Genomic DNA, 27,823 nt, shown 5'->3' with positions numbered 1-27,823 from the left:
TTCAACCATGTCTCAGTGAGGTCTCTGAACATCGTAGACCCCTGTGGTAATTAAAGCTTTGAGTTTACCTACTCTACTGGCTATACTTGTTGCATTAAAAGAGATGCAGTTTAGGTTTGAATTCCCTTCACGTTCACTCGCTTGTTCTGACTACTGGACTTACTATTTCTCTAGGTGACTGCTGATTGTACCTCTCCACCTGAATACCTACTCTGAGCCCCTTCCCCTGCCAACTTGTCTAAACCTTCCCCAACAGTAAACCTCCCAGCAAAGATGTTGGCTCCACTCTGCTTCAGCCATCCCAATTGTACAGGTCCCACCTTCCCCAGAAACGATCCCAATGATCCAAAACCCTAAAGTCCATCCTCCTGCACCATCCCTTCAGCCACATATTCATCTGACCTCTCCAACTCTTCCTAAACTCATTAGCTCAAAGCAACCCAGATATTACAACCTTTGAGGTCCTGGTCTTTAAACAGTGACTGAGCTCCCCAAACTCATGTTGCAGGAGGTTATCGCTTCTCCTACCTATGTCACAACCTCTGGCTGTTCACCCTCCCCTTTCAGGATGTCCTGCAGCCACTCCGAGACATCCTTGACCCTGGCACCAGCGAGGCAATGATGCAATAGGATCCCCTACCCAGTCCTGTTCCCTCCCGCCCCCCTTTCTATGCAGAAACACCCACTGTGGTGCCACGAACTGGGCTGTTGCTGCAGTTCTCCTGGAAGAACAGAACCCAACACAGTATACTTGGTAGTGAGGGGAGTGGCTACAGGGCACTCCTGCACTAATCTGCCTTTCTTTCTTGCTGTTCACCCATGTGTCTCGCTCCGTACCTGCGGAGTAAACAGCTCACTAACCATCCTGTCTACTTTCTCCCATCCCGGATGCTCCATAAAGAATCCTTCCATCTTAATCTTTTGCTGTGTAACATGGTGTAAAATCTTTGGATTACAGCAGAAAATATTTCTTTCTTATTCATGTAATCCTCAAATATAACCAACCAAATGGAAATTTAAGTAGTAAATTTAAGGGAGTGATATCCCAAGTAGATGACAGAGGGGAAATAGATACTAATCCATTGAAAAAGAGAATAGATACCTGCAGGTATGCCCAAAAAAGGGTGAAGACTCACTTAACACTGGAGAGAGAAGAGCAGTGAAACCGGTTTAATAGACGGCATTACAGAAGTAAAACTTAGATGATCAAAGATTCTGCCACGCATGTTGAACAGAGACCAGAGCTGATACAAAGACCGGAGCCCAGACCACAGAACAGGAACAGGCTGCGGTGGCAGGAACGGTGAGTCCACGGAGGAATCTGCAAAAGAGAACTTGTGTTGGAGACAAGAGGGCCAGTGAAACACCAGGAGGGTGTGGAGTATTCAGCAGAGTTCTGAACAACTTGTGCATATGTACAGGGTGGGAGCAAAGAGGTATTAGAGTGTTGAGTGTAGAGATACAACTGTGGATAATAGATGCTCTGGCCTGAGAGAGGGAGGCAAGGGACTTAAGTGACTGAGCCCGAAACTTGTCTGAGTACAACAGAACTCAAGGAGGATAAATACAATGCAAGACAAATGCAGAATTTCTGGTACAAATTGAATGACCCATGTTATTAGCGCAGGATCCAAATTTACCCTTTTTAGCAGCTGGGTTTTGTAGTCCTCAGGAGTCCAATGCATATTTTATCAAAATTAAACCTTTTTAAAATTCACTTGGAATTTGGTCAAGTAAATGATATAAATTTCACAATGAAGAATCTCTGTTGGAACATGTCAGTGTAGCTCTGAGGGCAGGCTGTTGTTCTACGCAAGTTTCAATTTAAATACAAAAAGTATACACTGCTTTTTTCCAACACTTTCATAATATCTGGCACCTCTAGGTTTGGGAATGTTATGCAGTGATCTATTGGAAAACCATGACAAGGAAAAATCTTCTGCACTGCTACCAAGCTAACCAAAAGATTTCTTGTATACTGCACCTTAGTCAATCAGTCCTTAATAAAGAATAATGCATTTCAGATATAAAAATCAAAATTAATTGTTCTAGCCTAATCTAAAATACATTTCAAAGATTAATTCAATTGACTCAATAAAATAATTTCCATTTTTTATTTCACTCTTCACAACCTCAGGACAGGCCAAGGCAGTTTATCAGTAACGCGCCTTTGGAGTACAATTACAACTTGTGATGAGGGAGACAAACATTCTGTCCACAGCAGGTGACGAAGAGATCTGTGCAGAGCATCTGTTTAAATGATCATGGTGTTAATTTACAAATTGGGTATTTCATGGTTTTGATCAAGAGCAACTAATTTGAGCTGGAGCACATCTGCCCACTCATGTTCCCTGAGTCCTTATTGATTGGTTACTAGCGGCGACAGAGGGCTACATTTTCATGCATGCAGATGTTTTGCATTAGACATTTGAAGATTGCAAGGATGCCTCTGCTGACGGTCTGAATCTTCCACATTCTCAGGAATTCTTTAAGGTTTCAAAAAGAAAGGTTCATCTGATTGGATACAGTCTTGGTGCTCACGTGTCAGGATTTGCTGGAAGTTATATCACCGGGCCAACCAAAATTGGGAGGATAACAGGTAATGCTCAAAATGCAAAGAAATGTCTGAGGATTTATGTAAACGTTTCATGGAGAAAAACACATGTTCAAAGTCAACACTTCTCACATTGTTTCTAATTCTAAACTCTGTCACTCAGCATTGCTGAGAATCTATTACCTCTTAAAAGATTCATAGGTCGATGTATATGAAATAAAATAGATTTAACTGATGACCAGAACAAATCAGGTCATTTCATGAAGTCAAATGTGTTTTTCCTGTGTACTTTGTAGATAAAACTCAGCTCATTAGATGACTTGCCTGACGTATAATGTTCATGGGATTGTCTTAGTTCTATGTAAGTCATAACCAAATGTCTTCAATGTTTTAATTCTTCTTGTCATTGTTTCTTTACCTGTATGTTAGGAGAAAATCTGCACATTAATTTTAGTAATGTACAAGCTGTCTCTGGGTTACATAAAGGTTCCGTTCCTGAGAATTCTCTGAAAAACAGTTTTTCCGTAAGTCAGTGCAGGTCAGCGAATACAGCAGTGATTGACAAGAGGCACTTTGGTGCAAGTTGGGAGGTGGACAGCAGGGTTTTATTTTATCTCAATCCCACAGCAATGCTGTATTTTATACTATATCTAATGATCCTACTGTCTATCTGTTCTTTAATGCATTAATAAAGGACTTGTTGATATTAATGTGGTAGATTTGTACAAGCCAACCCAATGATTCAACCATGAAACCAGATTCCTCAAAAATAAAACGAAATATAATTGAGAACTGGAAAATATTATCAAAATAAAATTGCCCCATATTGTGGAATTGTCTCCATTCACTAGACTACATACGTAGCTACCTCCAGCATATTGCTCTGCATACACTTCTTCTAATTCTTTCATTTCATCGAATCCCCTCTATGTTCACCCTAAAACTACCCACAATGAAACTAATGGAACATGTACTGTATCCAGCTGTTAATGAATACCTGTTTGCATTTCTGTAACTAACTTTCCCATCTTGAAAACATCTTTAAAACTGTATGGGAGAATCTGCGTGAAGTCCTATATCTGTAAGTTAGGTCTTGTATGGACCATCCAAGCACATACTGTGCTTCAGTTAGATCAAGGCTGATCTGTACTTCAGCTCCATTTACCCTATGACACCTCCATACCCCTCACATTCTCAGGGTTCACAGCTCCAGTTGTATTGAGTCAGAATCATTTGGAGAGAGATTTCCAGATTTCTAATGCCAGTTGTATGAAAAGATGTCTGGCTCTTTATGTTCCTGAGGAAAATAGTTTTCGGAATGTACTTTGCTGAATCCTCTTGACATTTTAAACACTATGATCAATCAAACTTGAATTTTCCCCACACAAACTCCCATTCCAGACCCTAGTCAAAGTTTTGGAATGGCAGTGGTAGAGGAATAAGTGATGTTTAAAACTAACCCAACTTTCCTGAAGCTGATACCAAGTCCAAAGAAAAGTAACTCTCGGATAGACCTGGTGCACTACCGCCTGGGTGGCCCATTGTAGACTTCAGGATATAAATAAATGGAAATGGTTGGGATTTAATGTTTCACCACAACCTGATTCTACACGTATGTGAATAGTAGGAGGATGACTAGAGTGAGGGTAGGACTGATCAGGAATAAAAGAGGAGTCGGAAGAGGTAGGGGAGGTCCTTAATGAATACTTTGCTTCAGTATTCACCAGTGAGAGAGACCTTGACGTGTGAGGATGGCGCACGACAGGCTGATACACCAGGGCATGTCGACATGAGGAAAGAGGATGTGCTGGAACTATTGAAAAACATTAGGTTAGATAAGTCACCAGGGCCGGACGGGATATATCCAAGGTTTTTTCGGGAAGTGAGGGAAGAGATTGCTGCGCCTTTGGCGACGATCTTTGCGTCCTCACTGGCCACAGGAGTAGTCCCAGATGATTGGAAGGTGGCAAATGTTGTTCTTTTGTTTAAGAAAGGGAGTAGGGATAACCCTGGGAATTACAGACCAGTGAGTCTTACTTCAGTGGTGGGCAAATTACTGGAGGAGATTCTTAGAGACAGGATTTATGGGCATTTAGAGAAGCATAGGCTGAATAGAGACAGTCAGCATGGCTTTGTGAGGGGCAGGTCATGCCTCACGAGCCTGATTGAATTCTCTGAGGATGTGACAAAGCACATTGATGAAGGTAGAGCAGTGGATGTAGTGTACATGGATTTCAGTAAGGCATTTGATAAGGTTCTTCATGGAAGGCTTATTCAGAAAGTGAGGAGGCATGGGATCCAGGGAAACTTGGCTGTGTGGATTCAGAATTGGCTCACCCATAGAAGACAGAGGGTGGTGGTAGATGGAGCATATTCTGCTTGGAGGTCAGTGACCAGTGGTGTTCTGCAGGGATCTGTTCTGGGACCCCTGCTCTTTGTGATTTTTATAAATTATTTGGATAAGGATGTGGAAGGGTGGGTTAGTAAGTTTGCTGATAATACAAAGGTTGGTGGTGTTGTGGATAGTGTAGAAGATTGCTGTAGATTACAGCAGGATATTGATAAAATGCAGAGCTGGGCTGAGAAGTGGCAGATTGAGTTCAACCCAGATAAGCGTGAAGTGATACACTTCAGGAGATCGAATTTGAAGGCAGAATACAAAGTTAATGGCAGGACTCTTAGCAGTGTGGAGGAACAGAGGAATCTTGAGGTTCACATCCATAGATCCCTCAAGGTTGCCACGCGGGTCAATAGGGTTGTTAAGAAGGCATATGGAGTGTTGGCCTTCATTAGTCAGGGTATTGAGTTCAAGAGCCACAAGGTAATGTTGCAGCTCTATAGAACTCTGGTCAGACCACACTTGGAGTATTGTGTTCAGTTCTGGGCACCTTATTATGGGAAGGATGTGGAAGCTTTAGAGAGGGTGCAGAGGAGATTTACCAGGATGCTGCCTGGATTGGAGAGCATGTCTTATGAGGATAGGCTCAGTGAACTAGGGCTTTCCTTCTTTGAGAGAAGGAGGATGAGAGGTGACTTGATAGAGGTGTACAAGATGATAAGAGGCATAGATCGAGTGGACAGTCGGAGACTTTTTCCGAGTGCGACAATGGCTAACACGAGGGGATTTTAAGGTGATTGGAGGAAGGTATAAGGTGGATGTCAGACGTAAGTTTTTTTACACAGAGTGGTGGGTGCACCTGCAGAGGTTGTGGGGGCAGATACATTAGGGACATTTAAGAGACTTAGATAGACACATAAATGATAGAAAAATGGGAAGCTATGTTGGAGGGAAGAGTTAGATAGATCTTAGAGCAGGATAAAACGTCGGCACAACATTGTGGGCTGAAGGGCCTGTACTGTGCTGTAATGTTCTATGTTCTGACAGCGGTGGTAGAGGAAGCATTGTCCCATCCAGTAAATATTTCCCATTGCGGCAAACCAAACCACAATTAAAACAAAAGGGAAAATCTGAAAGAAAAATTGAAAATGTTGGAAGTCATCAGAATGTCAGTCAGATCATTGTAAAGAATAAATGCTTCATGTGTGGAACCTTCATCAGACTCCAATGGAACCAGTGCAGCTTCCAGCGCTGAGCAGATTCCACTCTACATTGTTACTTAGAACCATAGAACCATAGAACCATACAGCACAAAACAGGCCCTTCGGCCCATCATGTTGTGCCGTCCATCAGACCACCCTCACACTACCTAACCCCTTCCTCCCGCGTATCCCTCTATCTCATGTTCCTCCATATGCCTATCCAACAAGCTCTTGAACCTCTTCATGCAGCTTTGGAGGGATAGAGAGAGCAGAGTGATTTCTCCAGGAAAAGCGATGAGTGAATGATAGTTACTTGTAAATAGTGTGCACAAAACCAGTCTCAGTCAGTTACAGCAGAGTGGTCTCCAAGTTTGATTAACAGGGAACTCACCCTATCACCACCATTATACCTGACAATAGGCACTTTCAGCATATCAACCCTTCTCCCAAATCTGGTGCCTCTGTTTCCTAACTAAAGGCAGTCAGTGCAACCACACCACCTCCACCTGGAAAGGCAAGTATTAATTCACTTATAGAATCGTAGAACTCAGAGGAAGGCCATTCAGCCCACTATGCTCATGATAGCTCTTTGAAAGATCTGTCCGATTATTTCCACTCCTTCACCCCTTCATGGTGGATTTCCTTTCTTTTTCTCCTTCATTTATTTATACAGTTCCCTCTTTGAAAGTCATCACGGAATTGGCTTCTAACTTTACGTTCCTGAAATTCAGAAAATTGTGACTTTTCAGTCAAAACAAACTGCAACTGTGGTGCAATGTTCAGTGCTGCAGTGGGACGATGTAGCCGAGCCATCTGCAGACAGCCTTGTCTGTAGCACCGCTTTCTCACACAGTGCTGCTGTTTAATGCATACTGAAACTTTATATGCTGCAAATTACATCAATCATGTAGCACTACACGTTGTGACTGAAGACAATTGCAGTGAAAAATGTTCCCATAGTAACTGCCGTGTGACCTATGAAAAGAAATCTTAAACTAATTAAAATTCACAGCCATGACAACAATGGCAGAAGCAATGATTTTGTTTGCTGCTGGTATCACCTGATGTGTGTGCACATTCATGACACTTTCTGACCTGTTCAAGGCTTCCTTTTATTTCATTTCTACGCACAGTAATCGGACAGGGAACCAATAGGATGGGCTGCATTTCCCGTCACTGGACTCGGTATTAAAGGCCACTCCTCATTCTGTTCATTCATATTTTCAGTTCCAAATCAAACAGCCCTACAAACTGCACAATTTTTAAACAAAACTATTGCGCAGTTAAATATATATTTGTAAAACAGTAAATGCAGCTTAAATCCATTGGCTCTTCACCTCTTAAATCTTATCCTTTTTCTGTGGCACGCGAAGAGCTACAGCTTAAACGAAAACCGAGTAAAACCCATGCACGAGGTTCCCTCTCCCCACTGACCCACAACTATACCAGTGAGTCCGGATTTCAAAGATTCCAAATCATTCAATTGCCTGGCTGCTTTTCCCCAAACTGGGAAAGTGGACATGTGAAAAGAAGTGAGATTAAAAGTTAGCCCTCCACTGAGAATCTAAGGGCCAAGCTTCCAGGCTCCTGAGCAATTCCAAACATGCCCAGTGCATCCGTCTGGAAGCATTGTTCCACAGCATCTCCACTGTTCACACCAGCTGTACTGTCTCATCACACACCCTGATTCACTACGATAAACTGTAACAAAGGGAATCAGTATAAATAGTTGGGGAATTTGATCTTAAACTAGTTTCCTTTTGCCTTATGTTTCTATTGGGTTCAATGCCTTTTAGAAAATATTTCAGCCATTATCCTGTTCATTGAAAATCATACAGACATGAAATATTATGAATGGTACTGCCGGTTCCCTGTGCTTTTAAAAATGCTTCCATTGTTATTGCTGTCACTGAGTTCTCCTCTGCCACAGCCCATTTCTCAGAAAAATAATGGGCAAGCAATCGCTTCCTTGTCTTTCCAACTGGGATTTGTACGGAACAGAAAATTGTGTGTGTCCTACAACAGCCTTGTGCAATGTATTAATAGTAACTGTTGATTGTTCTGTTGCATTGTAGATTAGGATGCATTATGACAGACATCCTGAATTAGGATCATTTTCAAACTATCTGATTAGATGCATTTTATAATAAAAAAGCTTCAAAGTTTTATATAATATTGGAAAACAGTGACAGCTGTCTCAGGAATGCAATATCAAAATGTTTGACTGATGCCTCAAAGTTTCAATGTGGGACACTTGTAGTCAAGTACGAAGGTGAAACTATTCTTCTTTTTCCATGTGTATGCAATTCCTGTACTCATGTGTTGGCTCAAGTCCCACACTGGAAATTTAGACACAGAATCTAGCCTGACCCCTCAGTGTGGCACCGTGGGCATGCTGCACTGTTGAAGGTATTTAACCCAAAATCCTTGTCTGCCTTGCCAGTTGAACACAATATATCCCTTGTAATTATTTGAAGACAAGGATCTCCTCCAGTGTTCTGGCAAATATTTATTCCCAAATCAGTACCTTGAATCTGATGATCTAGTCATCTACTTTGTGGCTGTTTGTGGGGTTTTGTGGTGTGACCTCATCACCCATTTCATGGCAGTTTGTGGGATCTTGCTGTGCCACAGCTTCACATTTCAACATGATCACACTACAAACAAAGTCTTTATCCGGTCATTAATTGATTTAGTCCATTTTAAAGTCATGAAATGTGAGCATAAAATTATCTATCCTACTCTTTGTTTCTAACACAGGCCTTGATCCTGCTGGACCCCTGTTTGAAGGCATGTCATCAACGGAACGTCTATCTCCCGACGATGCAAGCTTTGTTGATGCACTTCACACCTTCACACAAGAGCACATGGGCCTGAGTGTTGGAATCAATCAACCCGTAGCCCATTACGATTTCTATCCGAACGGTGGCACCTTCCAACCAGGCTGCCACCTCAAACACATGTACAATCACATCGCCCAGTATGGAATTCTAGGTAGGCTTCACTTTTGGGGAAATAGTTATACTTTTCTCATTACGCCAAACTATTTATATTTAAATGGATGTCATATTGACAATGATGTGGTTACCAATTCATTTGATGAAGATGAACAGGTGTGATGTGGCGTAGATTGAATTAATGAGAGGATCCAAGACGCACTGTGTACATGACGGAACCGTCACATAGTTGTTTTATTGTAGCCACAATCCTTAGTTTTAGAATAACTTCCAGAAAGCCAGTTTGAAACTAAATGACAACAAGCCCCAGGCAGCCCATTGGTTGAGTCCACTGAGTGGAGCGGAGGCTTCAGGACAGAGTTGTGCAATGTTGTCTGTTCAAAGCCTAAATCACTGTGCACGGGAAGGTCCTCCATTTCTTTCATTGGGGTGGGGTGTGGCATGGAGGTGTAACATTGTCCCTTCCTCATCTGCCAATCACATCCCACTGCCCTATAATCCATCTCCTCTCTCTGGTACTAGATACCTGAGTCAAAACATCTAAATGTATAGAATTAATATCTTAGAACGCACCTCTAATGCACCATAATACCTTCTAATTATCAAAATAACTGGCAATGAGTTTTACAGATGCAAAATGTTTATAGATCCAGACATATTACCCTACCAATCCCATGCTCATGGGAGACCTGTAGACATTAGTGCTATCCATTAAAATGGCCAATCCTAGAAAACAGACTGTTTTACCCAATCAGTTCCGAAGCACATGCACTAAATTAATAAATTCATTTCAGGATCAAAGACAACAGGCAGGAAAACTTTAATCAAATGTAACAGCAAGCATGCATTTCTACATAATCACTCTGCACACTTGCAATTTATGGGGACCATTTGCTGCTCAAATAGCATCTCAAGCTGGTCGATGAATGCCTGTGTTTCTACATTGTGTGCCTCTGCAGCCATCATTGCATCATACATCAACCCAGCAAAGAGATGACAATTACAGTGTTACTAACGTCACAATGCTCAGAAGGTTATCACATCAATTGTTCATTTTTTTGGGCTCTCTTAGGTATTACCGAAACTGTGAAGTGTGCACACGAGAGATCGGTACACTTGTTCATTGATTCTTTGCTGAATGAAGACAAGCAAAGTATTGCATATTGGTGCAATGACCTGAGCACATTTAACAAAGGAGTCTGTCTAAGCTGCAGGAAGAATCGATGCAATACACTGGGCTACAATATTAAAAAGGTCCGGACACAAAGGAGCAAAAAAATGTTTCTGAAAACCCGTGCAAACATGCCATATAAAGGTGAGATAATTACTTATATTGCTTCCCTATTGGAAAAATAAAAATATTAAAATGGACACCTTTCAGAATTGGAACCTCCAACCTTAGCTAGTGAGTCGAAAGTTTGCTGTAATTATCCTCTGTTCATAAGGATACATAGGAGTAAGATTGGGCTGGACCTCCCTGGTTATATCTGGTAAATCAGTTTCCAACGGAATGTAGTGGAAACTGCATGAAAGTCGAGTTTGTTGTCACGTGCACAAGTCCATGTGTGCACAGGTGCAATGAAAAACTTACTTGCAGCAGCATCACAGGCACATAGCATCAGATAAATTACATTTACAAGAAAAACATAAATTATACACAATTCTTACAAGAAAGAACACAATTAAAACAAAAAACAAAGTCCATTTTAGTGCAAAGTGGTCATAGTGTTGCTAAACTGCAGTGATTAGGGTTTTACCAGTTGGTTCAAAAACCAAATAAGAGATAGCTTTATTAGTCACATGTACATCGAAACACACAGTGAAATGCATCTTTTGCGTCGAGTGTTCTGGGGGCAGCCCGCAAATGTCGCCACGCTTCCAGCACCAACATAGCATGCCCACAACTTCCTAACCCGTACGTCTTTGGAATGTGGGAGGAAACCGGAGCATCCGGAGGAAACCCACGCAGACACAGGGAGAACGTACAAACTCCTTAAAGACAGTGGCTGGAATTGAACCCGGGTCACTGCCGCTGTAATAACGTTACACTAACCGCTACAACTACTGTGCCTGCCCTTGGTTGAAGGCAAGTAGCTGTTCTTGAACACAAGAGATTCTGCAGATGCTGGAATCTGGAGCAACACACACAAAAAGTGCTGGAGGAACTCAGTCCTGATGAAGGGTCTCGATCCAAAACGTCAACTGTTTATTTCTCTTTTGGTGTGTGTAGCTGTTCTTGAACCCTGGTGGTGTGGGACTTCAGGCTTCTGTACCTCCTGCCTGATGGTAGCTGCGAAAAGATGGCACGGTCTGGATGGTGGGGATCTTTGATGACGGATGTTGCCTTCTTGAGGCAGCACCTCCTGTAGATACTACTGATGGTGGGGAGGGATGTGCCTGTGATGGACTGGGCTGAGCCCACTACTCTCTGCAGTTTCTTATGTTCTGGAGCGTGGCGACTCATTGCAAGCTGCTCCCTGCAGATCTACCCATTACTTTTACTATAATCGTTCCACACCTTTAAATTTCTGTTATTGTTTTTACCCTGTACTACCTCAATGCACTGTGTAATGAATTGATCTGTATGAACGGTATGCAAGTTTTTCACTGCACCTCAGTACATGTGACAATAATAAACCAATACCAAATTGCCATATCAGACCATGATGCAACCAGTTCCTGTGTAGATGTGAGGCAAGGGTGGCTGTATCTTCAATGCTACGTTAACAACTAGCTTAACACAGCCTTCCATTTCAGTGAACACTTGGCCTCCACAGGAAAGGGGAGAAGAAAATTGGTTCTGGAAGAAAACCCCTCAGTCATCAGCTTTTTGAACTGTGTTGTCTTATAATAAAATGAATATCAACTGATCTTTATTTAATTTTGCTCAGTCTATCATTACCAATTCAAGATTCGCTTCATCAACCAGACAGAGCACTGTAAATTGGAACCATCTCTCAAGGTTTCTTTATTTGGAACAGAAGGTGATGCTGAAAATTTACCAATCAAATTGTGAGTACTGTATTTTTATGACGGAGAAGCAACAAATCCAATGTTTTCTTTTTAATTTGTTCTGCATCTCACAACAACATGGATCAAACTGGCAGTTGTACCATATCTAAAGGCAGAAAATCTCAAGCCATTGTATCTCACAGGGGAATGCTCAAAACAATGCACAGCAGGGACATGAACTTTTTTTTAAATAAAATGCATGAGGTTTTGGATGTGTACACGTTTATCCTGTAATGTTGAGGTATGTACTTTTCCCCTACAAAATCCGGAAAACTTAAAAATTGTTCACCAGTCTAATTCCAGGAATAATGGCACTGTCGTGAGAGGAGACATTAGGTTAATCAGTGATTAGAAGAACGAACATCTCATTGAGAAGTACAAAATTCTGACAGGAAGAACGTGGGGAGGAAATTTCCCTTGGCTGTGGTGCTCTAGAACCAGGGGTCACATTGTCACAATACAGGGCAAGACATTGAGAACCACGATGAGGAGAAAACTCTTCACACATAGGGAGGTGAACCTGTAGAATTCTCGCCCATAGCAGGCAGTGGAGGCCAAGTCACTGAATATACGTATTTAAGGCACTGATCGATAGATCTCTAAACACAAAAGGCATCAATGGCTATGAGGAGAGAGCAGGCATATAGTAGTGAAAAAGAATTAACCATGCTCATATTGAACAGCAGGGGGGGCAAGAAGGGCCGAATGGTCTAGCCCTGCTCCCATTTTCTGTTTCAATGCGTGAACCCCTAACCTGTTTTTAATTTTGGTAGTTGTAATACTGGGAGTGGTTAACCTTTCAAAAGATGCTGGAAATAGGTCCTATTTGCATTTTTACAGTTTGTGTGGTAGGAACAACGGCAAGAATACCTTTAGGATGGATGCAATGGATATTCCAGTAAGAGCTGACCTGCAGTTTATTTATTCTGTTCCTCTTACACTGTGGAATTCAGTTCCTGTATCATCTGCTATTTGAAATACAAATAGATGCATTTTCTGTATTCATTACTCTCATAGAATAATGGCTGTACATTTCATACATAAACATAAATGAAAAAGCCAAATATTCCCTAAATGTATCACATCCAATGTTCAGTGGAAAGAAAGAAAACTGAATTCTAACTAAATCACTATTTTTGAATTTCTATCACAAATACAATACGAAGAAATGAGGTTCAACCCACAAATACACAAAAAAGATAAATGCCCAGATGTTTTTAGTGATACGGGATTGACGTATATAATGGCCATGACATCAAGCACCCTTGTTTTTTTTAAATTTATCAAAAAGGTCCTCGGTTTCCTGTCTCGTCGATAAGCCACTGCCTCCATCTGTAGTCGTGTTTACTGAGATTACTTGCCGATTTTCATGGATCATTTTTCCCACTGCATGTTGACTTGTACATGCAGAAAGCCAGCCTTAGAATGATGACAGTTGAGTTAAACCACCCAGGACACATATGCTTTAAAGATACAAGGATTGCAGACCACCTTCAAGGAAGTGTTACTGAAGGTCTGCTCTTCTTGTGAGTAAAACCACTGCTAAAGTGTCCCCTTCAAAAGATGGAAACCCAAGAGTTTCAGGAAAAGTTGTGGTATTCAGTGAGGTGGTCAGAAGTACCTCCGTTGCTCTAGTGAGGGTGTCGCATCTTAATACAGAAGTTACCTAATGACCAATCCTCACCGGGCAACAAAGAGGCAAGAATCTTACCTGAACTCAGAACTGGTCTTTGCTGTGCAGGCCAGTTGTGTTGTAACAGATTATTAATGAAGATGAAAGTATTACATGCACCGGAGCATCACTCAGCCTTGGCTTTAGGCAACCTGTCATCAAGCCCTGGGGACTTGCTGTTTATACAGGGGTTTACATTCCACATCACGTTGACTTTTTACGTTTGGCTTGAGTCTTTTAATCTGGCATAAATTTCTACATATCTAGACAATTGTAGAAGCAAATGTAATAATCAACTGGATGCTTTTTAAGCTCAAAAGGTTACTTGTTTTACAACAGATGAGGGAATAATTGTTCTACATTATTTGAAACAGCTCTCACCAGAATTATTTTTTTATCATTACATTGGAAATTGAAGCTATAATATGGAGGAACAAAAAAGCTGGAGGAACTCAGCAGGTCAGGCAGCATCTATGGAGGGAAATGGACAGTCGACGATTCAGGTCGAGACCTTTCATCCAGACTGGAAGACCCAAAACATTGATTGTCCATCTCCCTCCACAGATGCTGCCTGACCCACTGAGTTCCTCCAGCATCTTGTGTGTTGCTCCAGATTCCAGCATCTGCAGTCTCTTGTGTCTCCTATAATGTGGAAACTTTGATTTTATTTCAGAGTTGAAAGCATCACCACCAACAAAACCTACTCTTTTCTGATTCATACTGACGTTAACATTGGTGATTTAATGATGCTGAAGTTCAAATGGGAAAGCTCTGTTGCCTGGGCAAACCTTTGGAGGACTGTTCAAACATATTTTCCATGGAGACAGAATAGTATCAACCCAGAGCTTATTGTCAGAAAAATAAGAGTAAAAGCTGGAGAAACACAACATAAGTAAGTTATGGGAAAAAGATGGTTGCATCCATTTGTCAGATTAATTTTAATATAATGTAATCAAATCCATGCAAAATTTACAAGAATTCTAAGTAGATGAAGTATTTGAGGATACAGGCCAGCCCCAGGTTATGAACACCTGACTCGTGTACAGCCCGTACATACATACAAGGGGTTGGGAGACCGGCTGGATGGATTTGCCGGCTGCTGCAGAGCTGCAGGTATCTTCTGGGATCTCTGTTCACAGCCACATTTCTGACTTGTGAACGTTTTGGGTTACAAACAGTCCACAGGAATGGAACCCTGCTGTAACCTGGAGAAGACGTAATACCCTGCATAAAACGTGCATTCCTTGGGCCAGTAGGAAACCTTACCTTTCTTTCCCCAAGTTTACAACAGGTCCTTTAGAAGATTATATTAAAGATTAGACTTGCTGTTCACATTCCTGCTTATTTATATTCCATGCACTGAACATGTTGGCCTATTATTCACACTGGTTCATTGACAAAGGGATTTTTATTGACATAACCCATTATTCACACACATCTTTCAACAGTAGTCCAATCAATTTTCTAAATATTTACATTAAACACCAAGAATAATTCAGCATAAATCAGGGCAATCATGATTTGAATTTGTACTGGTGTCTATATTTCCCTTTAACGTGTCACATTGCTAACCAACAGTGTGGCATTTAATGACACCTTACGAAATCCAAACACTCTAAAAATGAGCCTGTTACTTGCTGAAAGCTTGTGAAAAATGGTGCCTGTTTGGCTTTGTGAAGGATGACTTAAGTATCTATTTTGGGTTAGTGAACATGCAGATTAGAGTCTTACTAATAAATGAATCATTTTTACACATATTTACAGACATTTTTTAATGTTAAATAATTTTCCATCATTTTTTAAAATCAGTTTTCTGTGGACTGTACTTTCTTGATTAACAATTTACACATATTTACAGACATTTTTTAATGTTAAATAATTTTCCATCATTTTTTAAAATCAGTTTTCTGTGGACTGTACTTTCTTGATTAACAATGTAAAATTATTAGCACTATGGAGAGGGACACGGTTGTCAGGTAGCCAATCTCAACAGCCAAGTAGTTCACAAACTATTCAAGTCAGGTTATGATCACAGGTGACAAATCCCATTATGTCATTGCTAGCGGGTGGCTGAGGTTGAACACAAATTAACTTAATTTTTTAAAAATTCTTTCCAGAGTAACCTTCTGTTCCCTAAACACCGTCAACATGTATCTTCAACCAGCCCAAGAGAAAACGTTTGTTAGATGTATAGGTAACACAAGACGGCGCCACAGAAGACTGAAGTAAACACAGACCAACTAAGGCAGACTGAAACCAAGATTAACAGTGCACAGAATTCATTCAAAATTCAGAAACATACTCTGGCTGATGACTCATACACTTTATCATCAAAAGAAAGTGTAAATATATTAACCACAACTACAATAAAGGAATTTAATTCGATACACATGGATTAAAAGTAATTATTTGGAGCAATAAATACAAAGTGGAAATAACTTGGTACAACATTTCTAGAAGTTACTGTATACTGAGAAATAACAGAAGTCTCATTGTCTAAAGGGGGTTATAATGAACAAATATACTTACATCCACCAAATTTCAACAATTAATATGGCAGTATGAAAGATTTCATCTCCACGAAGAGATGAAGAAGGGACAAAATAAGTTTCGAATTATTATGCAAGAATGCAAGTCTGGCATATGAAAGTTTGAGAACTTTGTTTTCAAAAACAAAATTACAGAGGATGTGGATAGAGTGGGTGGGTGAGTGAGTCCAGGACAAGAGGGCACAGTCTTAGAACTAGAGGGTACCCATTTAGAACAGAGATAAGGAGAAATTTCTTTAGCCGGAGGGTTGTGGATTTATGGAATTCGTTGCCACATACAGCTGTGGAGGCCCAATCATTGGGGGTGTTTAAGGAGGAGATTGATAGGTATCTAATTAGTCAGGGTATCAAGGGACATGGGGAAAAGGCCGGGAATTGGGGCTAGATGGGAAAATAGTTCAGCTCATGGAGAAGTAGCGGAGCAGACTCGATGGGCCAAGTGGCTTACTTCTGCTCCTTTGTCTTGTGATACCAAGAGCATGGCTGTGGTGTCCATAGGCTCTTTGGTGCTGCTGCTCGGATCAGATAAGAGGTAAAGCTACCACAGAACAACCTTTATTGAAGGCAGTAAATTCTCAACTAAGGGCTGGTTAGCACAATGTATTAAAAGTCAAACCACATGGTACACACAGTTCTTAAAGGTGCACTAACCCATATACTACATTGACATGGAAATTGTCTACCTGGGATTGTAATGGTACATCTAATCTGGAGACAAGTAATTAGCATAAATTAATTAGCATAAAATGAAAACCAAAAAAATAGTTCTACATTGAAAATTGTGGCAAAAGTAGCTAAAGGTTTCTGCAGTCAAGCATACATATAGTTATATTTTTTTATAATTACAATATAATCTTAAAGGAACATTCATATTTTACTTGGGCAAAACAAAAAATGTTAATGTGATCGATGTGCCTCATCACCATAATGAATCTTAACTCTTATGCCTTTTATTTCTAAATGATTACCTCTTACTGTTTACTGTTCACTGTTCAAATTTGTGGCAGAAATCGCAAGCATAGGTTTGCTATGTTAAGTATGCCAGAAGAATAGTATGCAGTTTTTTCCTAAACTGTCACAAGGCAGGCGTACAATTAGAAGTCAGTGGATGTGGCAATAATTTGGTTAAAAGAATTTAATAAGCATACAGTATATCCTCTTGTTAGAAGTTCACACTTTTAAACCTTAGATAATTTACTGTATTAACACAAAACTTGTCATATTCCAGACATCTGTAGAATTTAAAACCTCTGATTCGGTTGGATGCTTAACTTGAACAGCTTCCAATCAAGAGAACACGAGGCTTAATGGGAAATTTGACTGCATTTGATGTACATCCAAAATCGCTTTGCTCCAGGCAACTCACTAGACTTTATTCCTTCTCTTGTTGTGACAGTAAGATTGATGGGATCACATTTCAACCATGGTAATAGCTTTCAAGTCTCTCACGGATGTGCTGTGACCCAGAACCACACCAATGGCATCAATAACTAATATAGAACAGGATTAAAAAGGCAGCCAGTGCTTCTCACTGCTTCTTATTGAACTCCTTAATTAAAATCTACTAGATGATAAGCCGTTGCCTCTTGCTGGCACTTTTTGCCCCTCCATATCTTTTAGTGGAGATAAATCTGTCCAAGATTCCATATTAATTTGGGGGTGAAAGGACCATAGCTTTGGCTTGGATAAATGTCACCAGCTCTCCTCAGTCTGAAAAATTAAGTTTCCCCATCAGAGTCCTGATGCAGACACTTATTAACATTTTTAAAACAGCTGAAGGAAAATGTTAAAATTAAATGTTTCACAATCCACACATTGTTTTCACTCCTCTGCATCTGTAAAGATAGAAACCACTCTGACAGAGCCAGGTCTGGAGTAGCAGCACGGGTTTATGTTCATAGCATCTGAAGAGTCTGCAGTAACAGATGTCTCGTTACATTAACAATAGGCTAAGTGCTTTGTTCACACTGAAAACAATAGGTCAAAGGCAGACATCTGCCCATCTCCAACAGATGATACAAATTCTACACTCCAAATCTAACCCAGTTGAATACAACTTCATTCCTTTGACTTCATGCAGGGACCAGAGATCAGTAAGATAGAAGTGAAATAGAAATTGAAAATTTGTGGACTATGCTATAACATTATGTGGGTGAAATGCAGCTAAGGTGCGGTTTGAACGCACCGTCTAATGTGCACTCATCCTTCTGTTGCAGTGCAATGTTGATTGTAAGTGCACCTAGAAATATGTATATAGATGGCAGCCATTTCTGTCTTAGTTTAAAAACCAAACTTAAGGAAATTATAATCAGTTATTGGCACTTCCACACAGTTTTTGAAGGCAGATTTTATTTAGTGCCTGCAACCATAAGTATTGCTTCCCTCTATTGTCGTCTAAAGTTTGATCCACAATCAGCTGAAAGTGCCAGGTTAAAAACACTACTGTGATCTTCATGAGGGATCTGCAAGTACGTGTAGAAAAATGTGACAGAAAACCTGCTGGTAATAAATAAACATCTACAATTCCCCAACATACACAACCTTCTGAGAGGGCACGGTGGTGAGGGAGGAAGAAAATTCAAAAAGGGATCTTAGTTAGGACCAAAATTTATTCAGCTGCCAATTTCCCAGTCATTTAACAGGAAGCACACCTTTTATGCAAGTCCATTGGAAGTTATGGCAGGAAAGAGTAGCATTTTAAAGAACTAATGCCAGATTTTGGGGACCCTTTTGTTTGATACTTCATTCAAAGGAAATGCTTTTTGCAACATAGTAATTAGAAATTGGATTGTCTACAGAATATTCAGGATAAAAGGGCACCTTCTGTTTCAAAATCTTTGATCAAAATGCCAAAGTGCCCAAATACATTAACTGGATACACATTGCAACATCTGAGGTAACCCAAATTTTTAATAATATTCTACTGATACTATCTGAAATATCAACTTAAGTCTTGGATAAACAAGGATTCACTTCACAGTATTTAAATATATATAAAATCTCCATTAATACTTATTTTCATCACTAATGCTGTAAAAGTCCCTATACATCATGGAATGACACTTCTTTAAGTTTTGCAATTAAGATTAATTTCAATAAGACATTCATTTGGTTGCTTGAGTCTATTCTTTATTAATGCATTTCAAGTACTTCAAAAACTTACATGTCTTTGCACAATACTTTCAGCAACTTTTAGTAAAAATTTGCTCAGTGAACAAAAAGATACTGTATAAAACACAGTGGGCAATAAAATATGACAGTAGTATTGTTTATCTTCAAGGATTTTGAATTCCCATCAGGACTAATCTTGAAATGTATGTTCAGTGCTCATCTCCTGAAGGTTTTAAACCAAAGTAAAAAGGACTCAGCAGTAAAGTCCTGCCTACGTCCTACCACAGGATAATACACAAAAAATATTACAATGAAATGTCTAATACTCTAGATTTTTATTTAAATGTGCTTTTTGTAAAGCCCCACCATTGTTTGAAACAAACCCACTTTCAGCCCACACAATGTAAAATGATGATTCCAAAGTAAAAAGAAACATTTCCAACTGTTAAGATCGCTCAGGATTCCGCAGAATCGCACATTAATTGTTGGGTTTCCAATACAAAATTCTTTTCTAAATCATGTACAAAAAGTTGTATTTGAAAAATGTTCTTGACTACTGTACAAGTTTTTACTATTTAAAAGAAAATAGATCATGCTATTTTAGAGTTTGGCCTGTCTGCCAGACATCCAATTATTTTTGAATACATCCAAGTAAACACTTTTTGTTGAATTTATAATTTGCAGTTCAGTTCAATTCTGAGTAAATAGAAATATCTAAACTCCCTCGAAAGAGCTACTGCTCTTTGTAAAAGAGGAGCACCTGCTGTTCAGTGGTCGCCCTTGTAATTAGCAGAATTCACAGAAGTATGCATTTAAAAAAAATATAATCCCAAATTTTAACACAAATTCCAAAATATAAAAATGATTTGTCACAATTCTTTCCACACTTTGTAAAGCAAAAGCTGAAAATGTTATTCAGACAAATCTGCACCAATTTTCAGCAAAATTCAGAACACGCTAGCTGATTTAGTCCCTAAAATTAAATCAAATATTGTCAAACATTTACACTAACTTAACCATAATTTATTAAACATATGAATTATGACTATAACATCCCCAATCCAGAGCATTCATTCTATACCTGGACATCTCAAGAGCTGTCCACACCTGGTATCAGACGACATAATGGAGGCAATAAAGATTGTAAATTTAAAGCCAAATTTCATGGTTTTACTGTCTCACAGCTGCTATCAATAGAAAGGTCTTTTAGATTATTCATGTCCTACATTATCCTGAGTATGGCAATTAAACAGTAATTATTTGTTATTTTAAACAGCAGAAATGTATGCATTACAGCAAAGCTTATAACAAGTTTCTCGCATACATCTTCAGGAAGATGTATGTGTATGAGTAAGTAGTACAAGCCAATGTTTGGAAAAACGATCTGTTAATTTATCAAATAAGTTTCTAAATTGCTGAGTTATTATACATAAAAGCTTGAAATTGGCAGCAATAACAGCATTACCTATAATCGCAGGACTGTGCAATGAGAAAGATCACAAATGGCCAAGTGCAGAATAATCTCAGGTAACTTTGATGCCTCATCAACAAAATCTCTTTCCAAGCATGATTTAATAAAATCCAAAACATGATCTGATCATTAAGACTGGATTAGAAGGGACACTGAGGATTTAATTTTCTCCATTTTAAATTGGAGGCTGCATCCATCATAAGTAATCCAATTCCCTCTAATATTAGAACCTAAAAACTTTCTATCAGATTTGAGACAATGACAGGAACAGGTTTTCTTTGGAGCGAAATTTCCTGCTGTAGGCACTAGGAAGATCCAAGGCAAATGCTTCAGGTTAGCGTCTCATTTGGCCCATCTGATAGTTCTCTCTGGGTCTCTGGCGTGACTGTTGCATTGCCTGCTGCTGCTGTTGCTGTTGTCGTCTTCTCTTTAATGTGCCTGCAGGAGAAAAAAAAAGTATTTCAGGCATTCTACAGCATTGGTAGCACTGAGCAAATACACTGAAGAGCTACAACGGACAGAATGTGGAATATCTGGCTCAAGAAATGCCACAATGCACATGGCCCCTGAATCCCCAGAAGTGGAAACAAACAATTACAAATTTAATATTCCATACAATGCACATTAATCAGGGGGCTAAAAACTTGCACTAAAATCACAAATCAGATATTTACAATATCAACTGGATTATGAAGATAGGATCATAGCCATATAATTCACTCTCAGGTCCTCGTTATACTTACTCTTTTAAAACCTCAATAATGAAATACAAATGTATTGGATTCCCAAATATTTAAATTCTAAACTCTATTTAACTTTAATTAAAGCTTACTATATCATTAAGAATATGTTAATACTTGATGACCCATCTTGAACTCTATGGAATGCAAATAAAGTGCTCAGAGAAAGAGATACAAGCTAACACAATGTAAGACGAGATGTTACTAGTATCAATTTAATAATGGTGTACTGGTATAGGATTAATAAAATGAAGATAATAAATTTTGTGTTCAGGTTACCAGACCAACTCGAATCAATGGACTGACAGAACCTCCATCATGTAAACAAAATACAAATTTCTCCAGAATTTACACGAATAATAAAACTAATGTGGAAGAACATTTCTGATTTTTTTTAAACTGAAATTCTGTAGTGAAGATGCCAAATATATCAGAATAGGGAATTCAGTGATTAACTAAAATTAAAATTCAAGAACACCACAGGGTAATATTCCACAATACTGAAAAAATTAAATCTGGTGTAGTTCAATTTAGTTAGCATTTGGCTTTTGTTGTGAAGCGCTGCTATAGTGCACAGCTATCTAAACAGGAAAGGGGTTCTTTGATATCACAGTGAGAAAGAAAGCGGTGAAGTCTACAGAATTTCAGTAGTCTAAAGAATCAGAAACTGAAGTTCACAATCAATTATACTTCTGGTTAACACGAAGCATGTTTGGTAAATATTATGCAAGTATCCTTCAATAATATTGATAAAGCAAGGATGTATAGCAAAGGAACTATTTAGATGATAAAACTCTAGGTTTAATGAAATACATAATATCGTAGCAAACTATTTCCATTTAAGGAAGTCAGAGTTTGCATCTTTATTTTGGCGGACGTTTGAGGCCATTTGTCCTCTAAGAGATTTTGGTTTGCTCTCAGTCAGCCCTAGAATGAACACTTATGAGCAGCAGTTTGCTCCATCGTTATTCTGATGGAAGACCTAGTGGGATCAATCCCACCTTTACACAGAAGCTCAGCTCCTGTAGGCCATTTACATACCAGTGCGGAAAGCAGTCACGGAGAAGCTGGTAGGGATCTCATTGGGAGGCAGAATGAAAAGCATTGAATAAAAACAATAATTAACAACACATTCAACAGTTGCTCTAATTAGTGCATATAACTGTATAGCACAAATTGCTTAACAAGCATTTTAAAAAAGCTCGAGCTTATATTCTAAACAAATATGGTTAAGTAACTGAAGGATAAGATTACAAGTCAGTAACTTCTAAATAAATTTGGTTTCACAAAAAATTGCAGTTTAACTTCACCAAAAGTGCATCGCTGTCTGTTGACTTGGTAGAAAGGAATTTGCTGGTCTCTTGGGATATGTTAAAAAACAGATGCAGAAAAATGAGAGAGATTTATCTTGGCCTAGGTGATGGATGGTGCAGATAATCTTCTCTTTTACGGCTAACACTTTTGTTGAATGGAAATATCAACAGGAGGCTGGTTTCAATTCTCTGTACATCAACCAAGTGCAAGATTTGGAAAAACCACTCGACTAAATAAATCTGCTCTCACACAACTTAAAATGTGTATACTTACCTGGAAGTGGTTTGGGAGGAGGCAGTTTGGGATTACTGCTTGGAGTATGCACACTACAAATTTTAATAAATCCAGCCATCAGCATAATGAGAGCAATTCCCATGAGCAGCACTGCCCACCAGTGAGCCTAGAATAAAAATCAGAATTTCTCCAGTACTGGGATCATATTAAGCACATACAAATCCTTTTATTAACTAGAAGACAAGGGGATCACATCACATTTTACTGATGAAAATAGCAGAAAGGACAAACTTAAAGGCTAATGACAATAAAACTGTATAATACATGACTAAGCACTCAGATTAAAAACATCACTGATATAAAATGCTCCAAAACTTTTATGATCTGGTTGACCACCCCCCCCCAGTTTCATTCACAAGGAAAAGCTTTTCTAAGTACGGTGGCTGAAGCTTTCTACTCAGTTTGGCACCAGAAATGAAAGCAATGAATATTTCTACCCAGACCACAGTTGCCCCTGATCCTTGCTGGATTTCTGCCCTCTGGTTATGGTGGTCCTGATGCGAGGGAAAAAATGTGACAAGAGATAGTGGGGCTACACAGAAATTAAAAACTAATTAAGCTCTCTCAGCTAAAACAGACCATTTGTAACCATGCTTAGATCATGCCTCACGTTCATGTAATCTTTACTTATAGTTCAGAATTGAGATCCAAAACTCCAATGGAGATTCTAGATCTGTAGATTAATTGTGGCAAAGGGCAATTTAATTTTAAGAGGCAAGCTTTTTGCCCCCCTGCCCCCTAAATGGAAGCAAAATGATTGACATTTTATCATTCCTAGACACCCGTGTGTTTTCAATTAACTTCATTAAAAATGCAGGTTTAGAGAAAGACTTCTGGAGTTTAGAGTATTAGCAGGTTTAAAAAAAAGTTGCTAATGGTGGCATAATTGAAAGAGGGGGAATTGCAAAACTGAAGCAACCTGTGAACGAACATTTTATAAACACGTGGTGGTTACAGAGGAGGGGAGGAACTGAGTCACCAGCCTCGGAAAAGTCACAAAGAAAGCATTTAGCAAAGAAGTGAAGGTGGTTATCTTAGATTACAACAGGGACTGGGGAAGTGGGCCAAGGAATGACATATGAAATTTAACTTAAATCTGTATCCTCCAGTTTCAGAGTCCCCACCCCAGGTAAAGGACTCTGACTACCTACCCTTTGACTCTAATAACTTTAGAAACCTCCAAGGTTCAGCAAGGTCTTTGGCAAACAGGATTTAACTTGGACAAGTGCAAGGTGTTGCATTTTGGTAAGTTAAACATGGGCAGGACTTGCACACTAAATGGTAGGGCCCTGGAGAGTGTTGTAAGATAGAGAGACCTAGTGATACAGGTATATAGTTCCCCAAAAGTGGCAACACAAGTCAACAGGGTGGCAAAAGTGGCATTTATCAGTCAGGGTACTGAATGTAGGAGTCAGGATGTCACGTTACAACTGTACAAGTCATTGGTGAAACCATACTTGGCGTATTGTGTGCAGTTCCAGTCCCCTGGCTACAGGAAGGATGTCATTAAGCTGGAAAGGAAGCAGAAAAGATTCACAAGGATGTTACTGGGACTGGATGGCTTGAGTTATAAGGAGAGGCTCAATAGGCTGGGATTTTTTCCATGGAACAAAGGCTGAGGGGTGACTTTATAGAGGTATATAAAATCATGAGGGGAGTAAATAAAGTGGATGGCCACAGTCTTTTTTCCCAGGATAGGGAAGTCTAAAACCAGAGGGTATAGATTTAAGGTGAGGGGGGAAAAGTTAAAGGGACCTGAGGGGCAACATCTTCCCCCACACAGAGGGTTGTGGAATCAGGTGCCAGAGGAAATGGTAGGGCGGGTACAATTACAGTGTTTAAAAGACATTTGGACAGGTTCATGGATAGAAAAGGCCTAGAGAGATGTGGGCCAAATGTAGGCAAATGGGACTAGCTCAGACAGACATCTTGGTTGACATGGACGAGTTGAGCCGAAGGGTCTGTTTCTGTGCTGTATAGCTCTTTACTCTGAGGACTTTCAAATACATGCAGATGGTTGAATGCGTGTCAAAAAAATCGGAGTCACTACTTCTGCCAAACATAATGAGTGTTTGACAAGAAAGGAACGCAAGTGCACTGGCACATTTCATGGATACTCTGATTTGACATCTATCAGCTGTAATCATTTTATGAATACAACATCACCTTGAAGTTACTTTTGTTCCTTTGCCACCCCATCACATTGGAAAAGAAAATGTTCTCATAAGTTTTTAAATCAATGCAAGCCAGAAGGGTAAGCAAGAGCAAATGGCAAATGATATGACTATACATGAATATTTCTTCTTCATTCAGCTTCTTTACAAGTACAGACTATGAAGGTTATTCTTCAACGCTTCTTCTTCAATCTTTCCTCCAGCCTAAAATGGAATTAAATCTTTTGCTATCATTTAGATAATCCCAGTATTTTTGCATTTCCCCAGAAATCATCCCAAGTTTTACTCCCCACTGGAAGAGCTGTGTGTCATAGGTTCAACCAAACAGAGGGAAAACACCAAAAGAGTGCACTGTTCATCACGTTCTGATTTAGGCAGTGAAGACGCACTCAAAGCCTACACTAACATCTTAAACTGGAACATGTGGAAAAAAGAAATCAAGCTGCGTGCAGCCATGTGTTCTTTAAAGCAATTTCATAGGCAGCTGCTTTTTTTCCTAACACAGTGTCAACTTTATTTAATAACTTCAGGAAGCAAACACAAGGCATTTCTTTTAATGTCAAGATCAATTCAGAAATAAAATTGAGCCTCAAAGTACAATTGCCAACTATGTTTCCTTATTTCAAAAATAGCTACACTGTACTCACCACAATCCATTCTGCAATATTTTCATAAAGCTCTGGATTGAAGATTGCTTTCTTTAGTCTGGCCAATGGACCATCTGCATCCACAAGTCTACATCTATTAAAGACATCACAGTAGCCTTTGAAATCATTGCAGGGCGAGCCAGGCTGTAGTGAGATGGTAGTGTGATTAAAGTATTTCTGCCATTTCTCTGATCCAGTACTTGCACATGTTGATGGATTATCTGTAAGAGGAACATTAAGATGAAGCCTTGCAAGAGATCAGAAACCATTCAAGCAGATATTCTACTTCTACAGTGTTGACCAACTGTAGCCCCTACAGTTCTACAGCTACAGAAGCAAAGCTGCTTCAGCCACAAAAATGTTTCGGATCAGTGAAGTATCAAATCAAAACAGGTACAGTTAATGCTATCAATAATATGCACTGCAATGCAGAATGCAGGAAGCCTTTACTTAAAAGGCTTCATATTCTGCACAGTGAAAAATTATTAACATTCACTTGCAAAGTTATGCCATATCGCTATATGTTAAATCATTCATGCCCCTCCTCCTCACTGAAAATGAGGCAAATTGCTGGAAGCGAGGACTTAACCCACAGATACTTCCTCCATGTGCCAGCCCAGCAAATGCTGGCAGATTATTTGACAAAGTTGGACGTCACAGAAGAGCATCATTGAACATAACTACATGCAAGCTTTTCAACAGGGATCGCTCCATCGTGGTATCTATCTTCTCTTCCTTCATAAGGGATCACCGGTCAGTTAAGGTCTGCTAGTTAATTAAGCTTAAACGCCATACAAAGAATTAACCAAGTGACCTTTAGAACTGCAAAGCTGCTGACTTACTGGTGGGGTGGGAGTGGAACTCTTCACTATTAACTATTTTCATTGAACTAGTAAGTGAATGATACAATATGTTAGCTGAAATCAAGCTTGGTCCAACACTGCCTCAAAATTGGCATTTCCTCCTCAATTCTGCAAAAATGTATTAATGGATTGTGAGCTTCACTGGACAGCCCACTACTTATTGTCAATCACCAATTCCTTTCAAGGTGATAGCTAGCAGTGTCCTTGAACCACTGCAATCTTTCTGGCGAAGGTACTCCACCTAGGCTCTTGCATAGGGAGTTCCAGATTCTGACCCAATGACAAAGACAAAGCAACACATCTCCAAAGCTGGATTATGTCCCACTTGGGGAACACACAGAGCTTCTAACACATCCACTGTCCTTGCTCATCTTGATAGTCAATTTTAAGTGCTGTCAAAGTAGCAATGGTGAGCAACTGCAGTGCATTGTGTTGATGGTGTACAATTCAGCCAAGGTTGACCCGTGGAATAAGTGAATGAATACTTAGGATGCTCGATGGGTTGCCCAACAGGTTTTCCTGGCCCAGACAGGGCCATTGAAGCAGCAACAGAACCAATTGCTTTTGACCGGTATCTTGCCGATGGGGAAAATCAAGAGCACAGTCACTTGCTGAAGGACATCCAGCCTCAGTTGCTACGGTAGCTGCAGTGCTTACGTGGCTGGTCCAGACAAGCTTCAGTGGTGATCCCCCAGAACGGTGATTACGGAGGACTCAACAATTCAAATGCCTATGAACGGCAAGGGGAGGTGGCTGTGCTTTCTTGTTTGAGATTGCTATTGCCTGTCACTGGCTGGCACAAGTATTACTTGCCACTCATCCACCCATTCCAAAGTGTTGTCCAGGCTTTGTTGCTTACAGGCATGGGCTACTTCATTTGTTTTTGAGGAGTTGAAGATGAAAAGTTGAAATTTACCTACAAATA

General features: G+C 39.7%; 2 protein-coding genes across 3 annotated transcripts in view; one reads left to right on the top strand and one right to left on the bottom strand.

Moving 5' to 3' along the window:
• Nucleotides 1-16,122, top strand: part of lipca (lipase, hepatic a) — a 52,841-nt gene extending 36,719 nt beyond the window's left edge. For both annotated transcript variants that reach the window (XM_052040557.1, XM_052040556.1), the window contains exons 4-9: nucleotides 2,482-2,599; nucleotides 8,855-9,088; nucleotides 10,124-10,366; nucleotides 11,943-12,063; nucleotides 14,409-14,627; nucleotides 15,853-16,122. In XM_052040557.1, coding sequence (XP_051896517.1) covers nucleotides 2,482-2,599; nucleotides 8,855-9,088; nucleotides 10,124-10,366; nucleotides 11,943-12,063; nucleotides 14,409-14,627; nucleotides 15,853-15,964 — 1,047 coding nt within the window. In that variant the 3' untranslated portion in view covers nucleotides 15,965-16,122. The remainder of the gene's footprint in view (nucleotides 1-2,481; nucleotides 2,600-8,854; nucleotides 9,089-10,123; nucleotides 10,367-11,942; nucleotides 12,064-14,408; nucleotides 14,628-15,852) is intronic.
• A 3,269-nt stretch (nucleotides 16,123-19,391) lies between these two features.
• The window catches only part of adam10a (ADAM metallopeptidase domain 10a), a 106,093-nt gene continuing 97,661 nt past the window's right edge, over nucleotides 19,392-27,823 (bottom strand). The window contains exons 14-16 of the mRNA XM_052040526.1: nucleotides 26,036-26,256; nucleotides 23,194-23,320; nucleotides 19,392-21,304 (exon numbers count right to left, since the gene is read on the bottom strand). Of these exons, the coding sequence (XP_051896486.1) occupies nucleotides 21,201-21,304; nucleotides 23,194-23,320; nucleotides 26,036-26,256 (452 nt within the window). The 3' untranslated portion in view covers nucleotides 19,392-21,200. The remainder of the gene's footprint in view (nucleotides 21,305-23,193; nucleotides 23,321-26,035; nucleotides 26,257-27,823) is intronic.

Source organism: Pristis pectinata, chromosome 28, assembly GCF_009764475.1.
Source record: "Pristis pectinata isolate sPriPec2 chromosome 28, sPriPec2.1.pri, whole genome shotgun sequence".
In the NCBI taxonomy this organism is placed as follows: domain Eukaryota; kingdom Metazoa; phylum Chordata; class Chondrichthyes; order Rhinopristiformes; family Pristidae; genus Pristis; species Pristis pectinata.
Note: the sequence above shows the minus strand (reverse complement) of the source record. Positions and strands in the feature narration are given on the sequence as shown.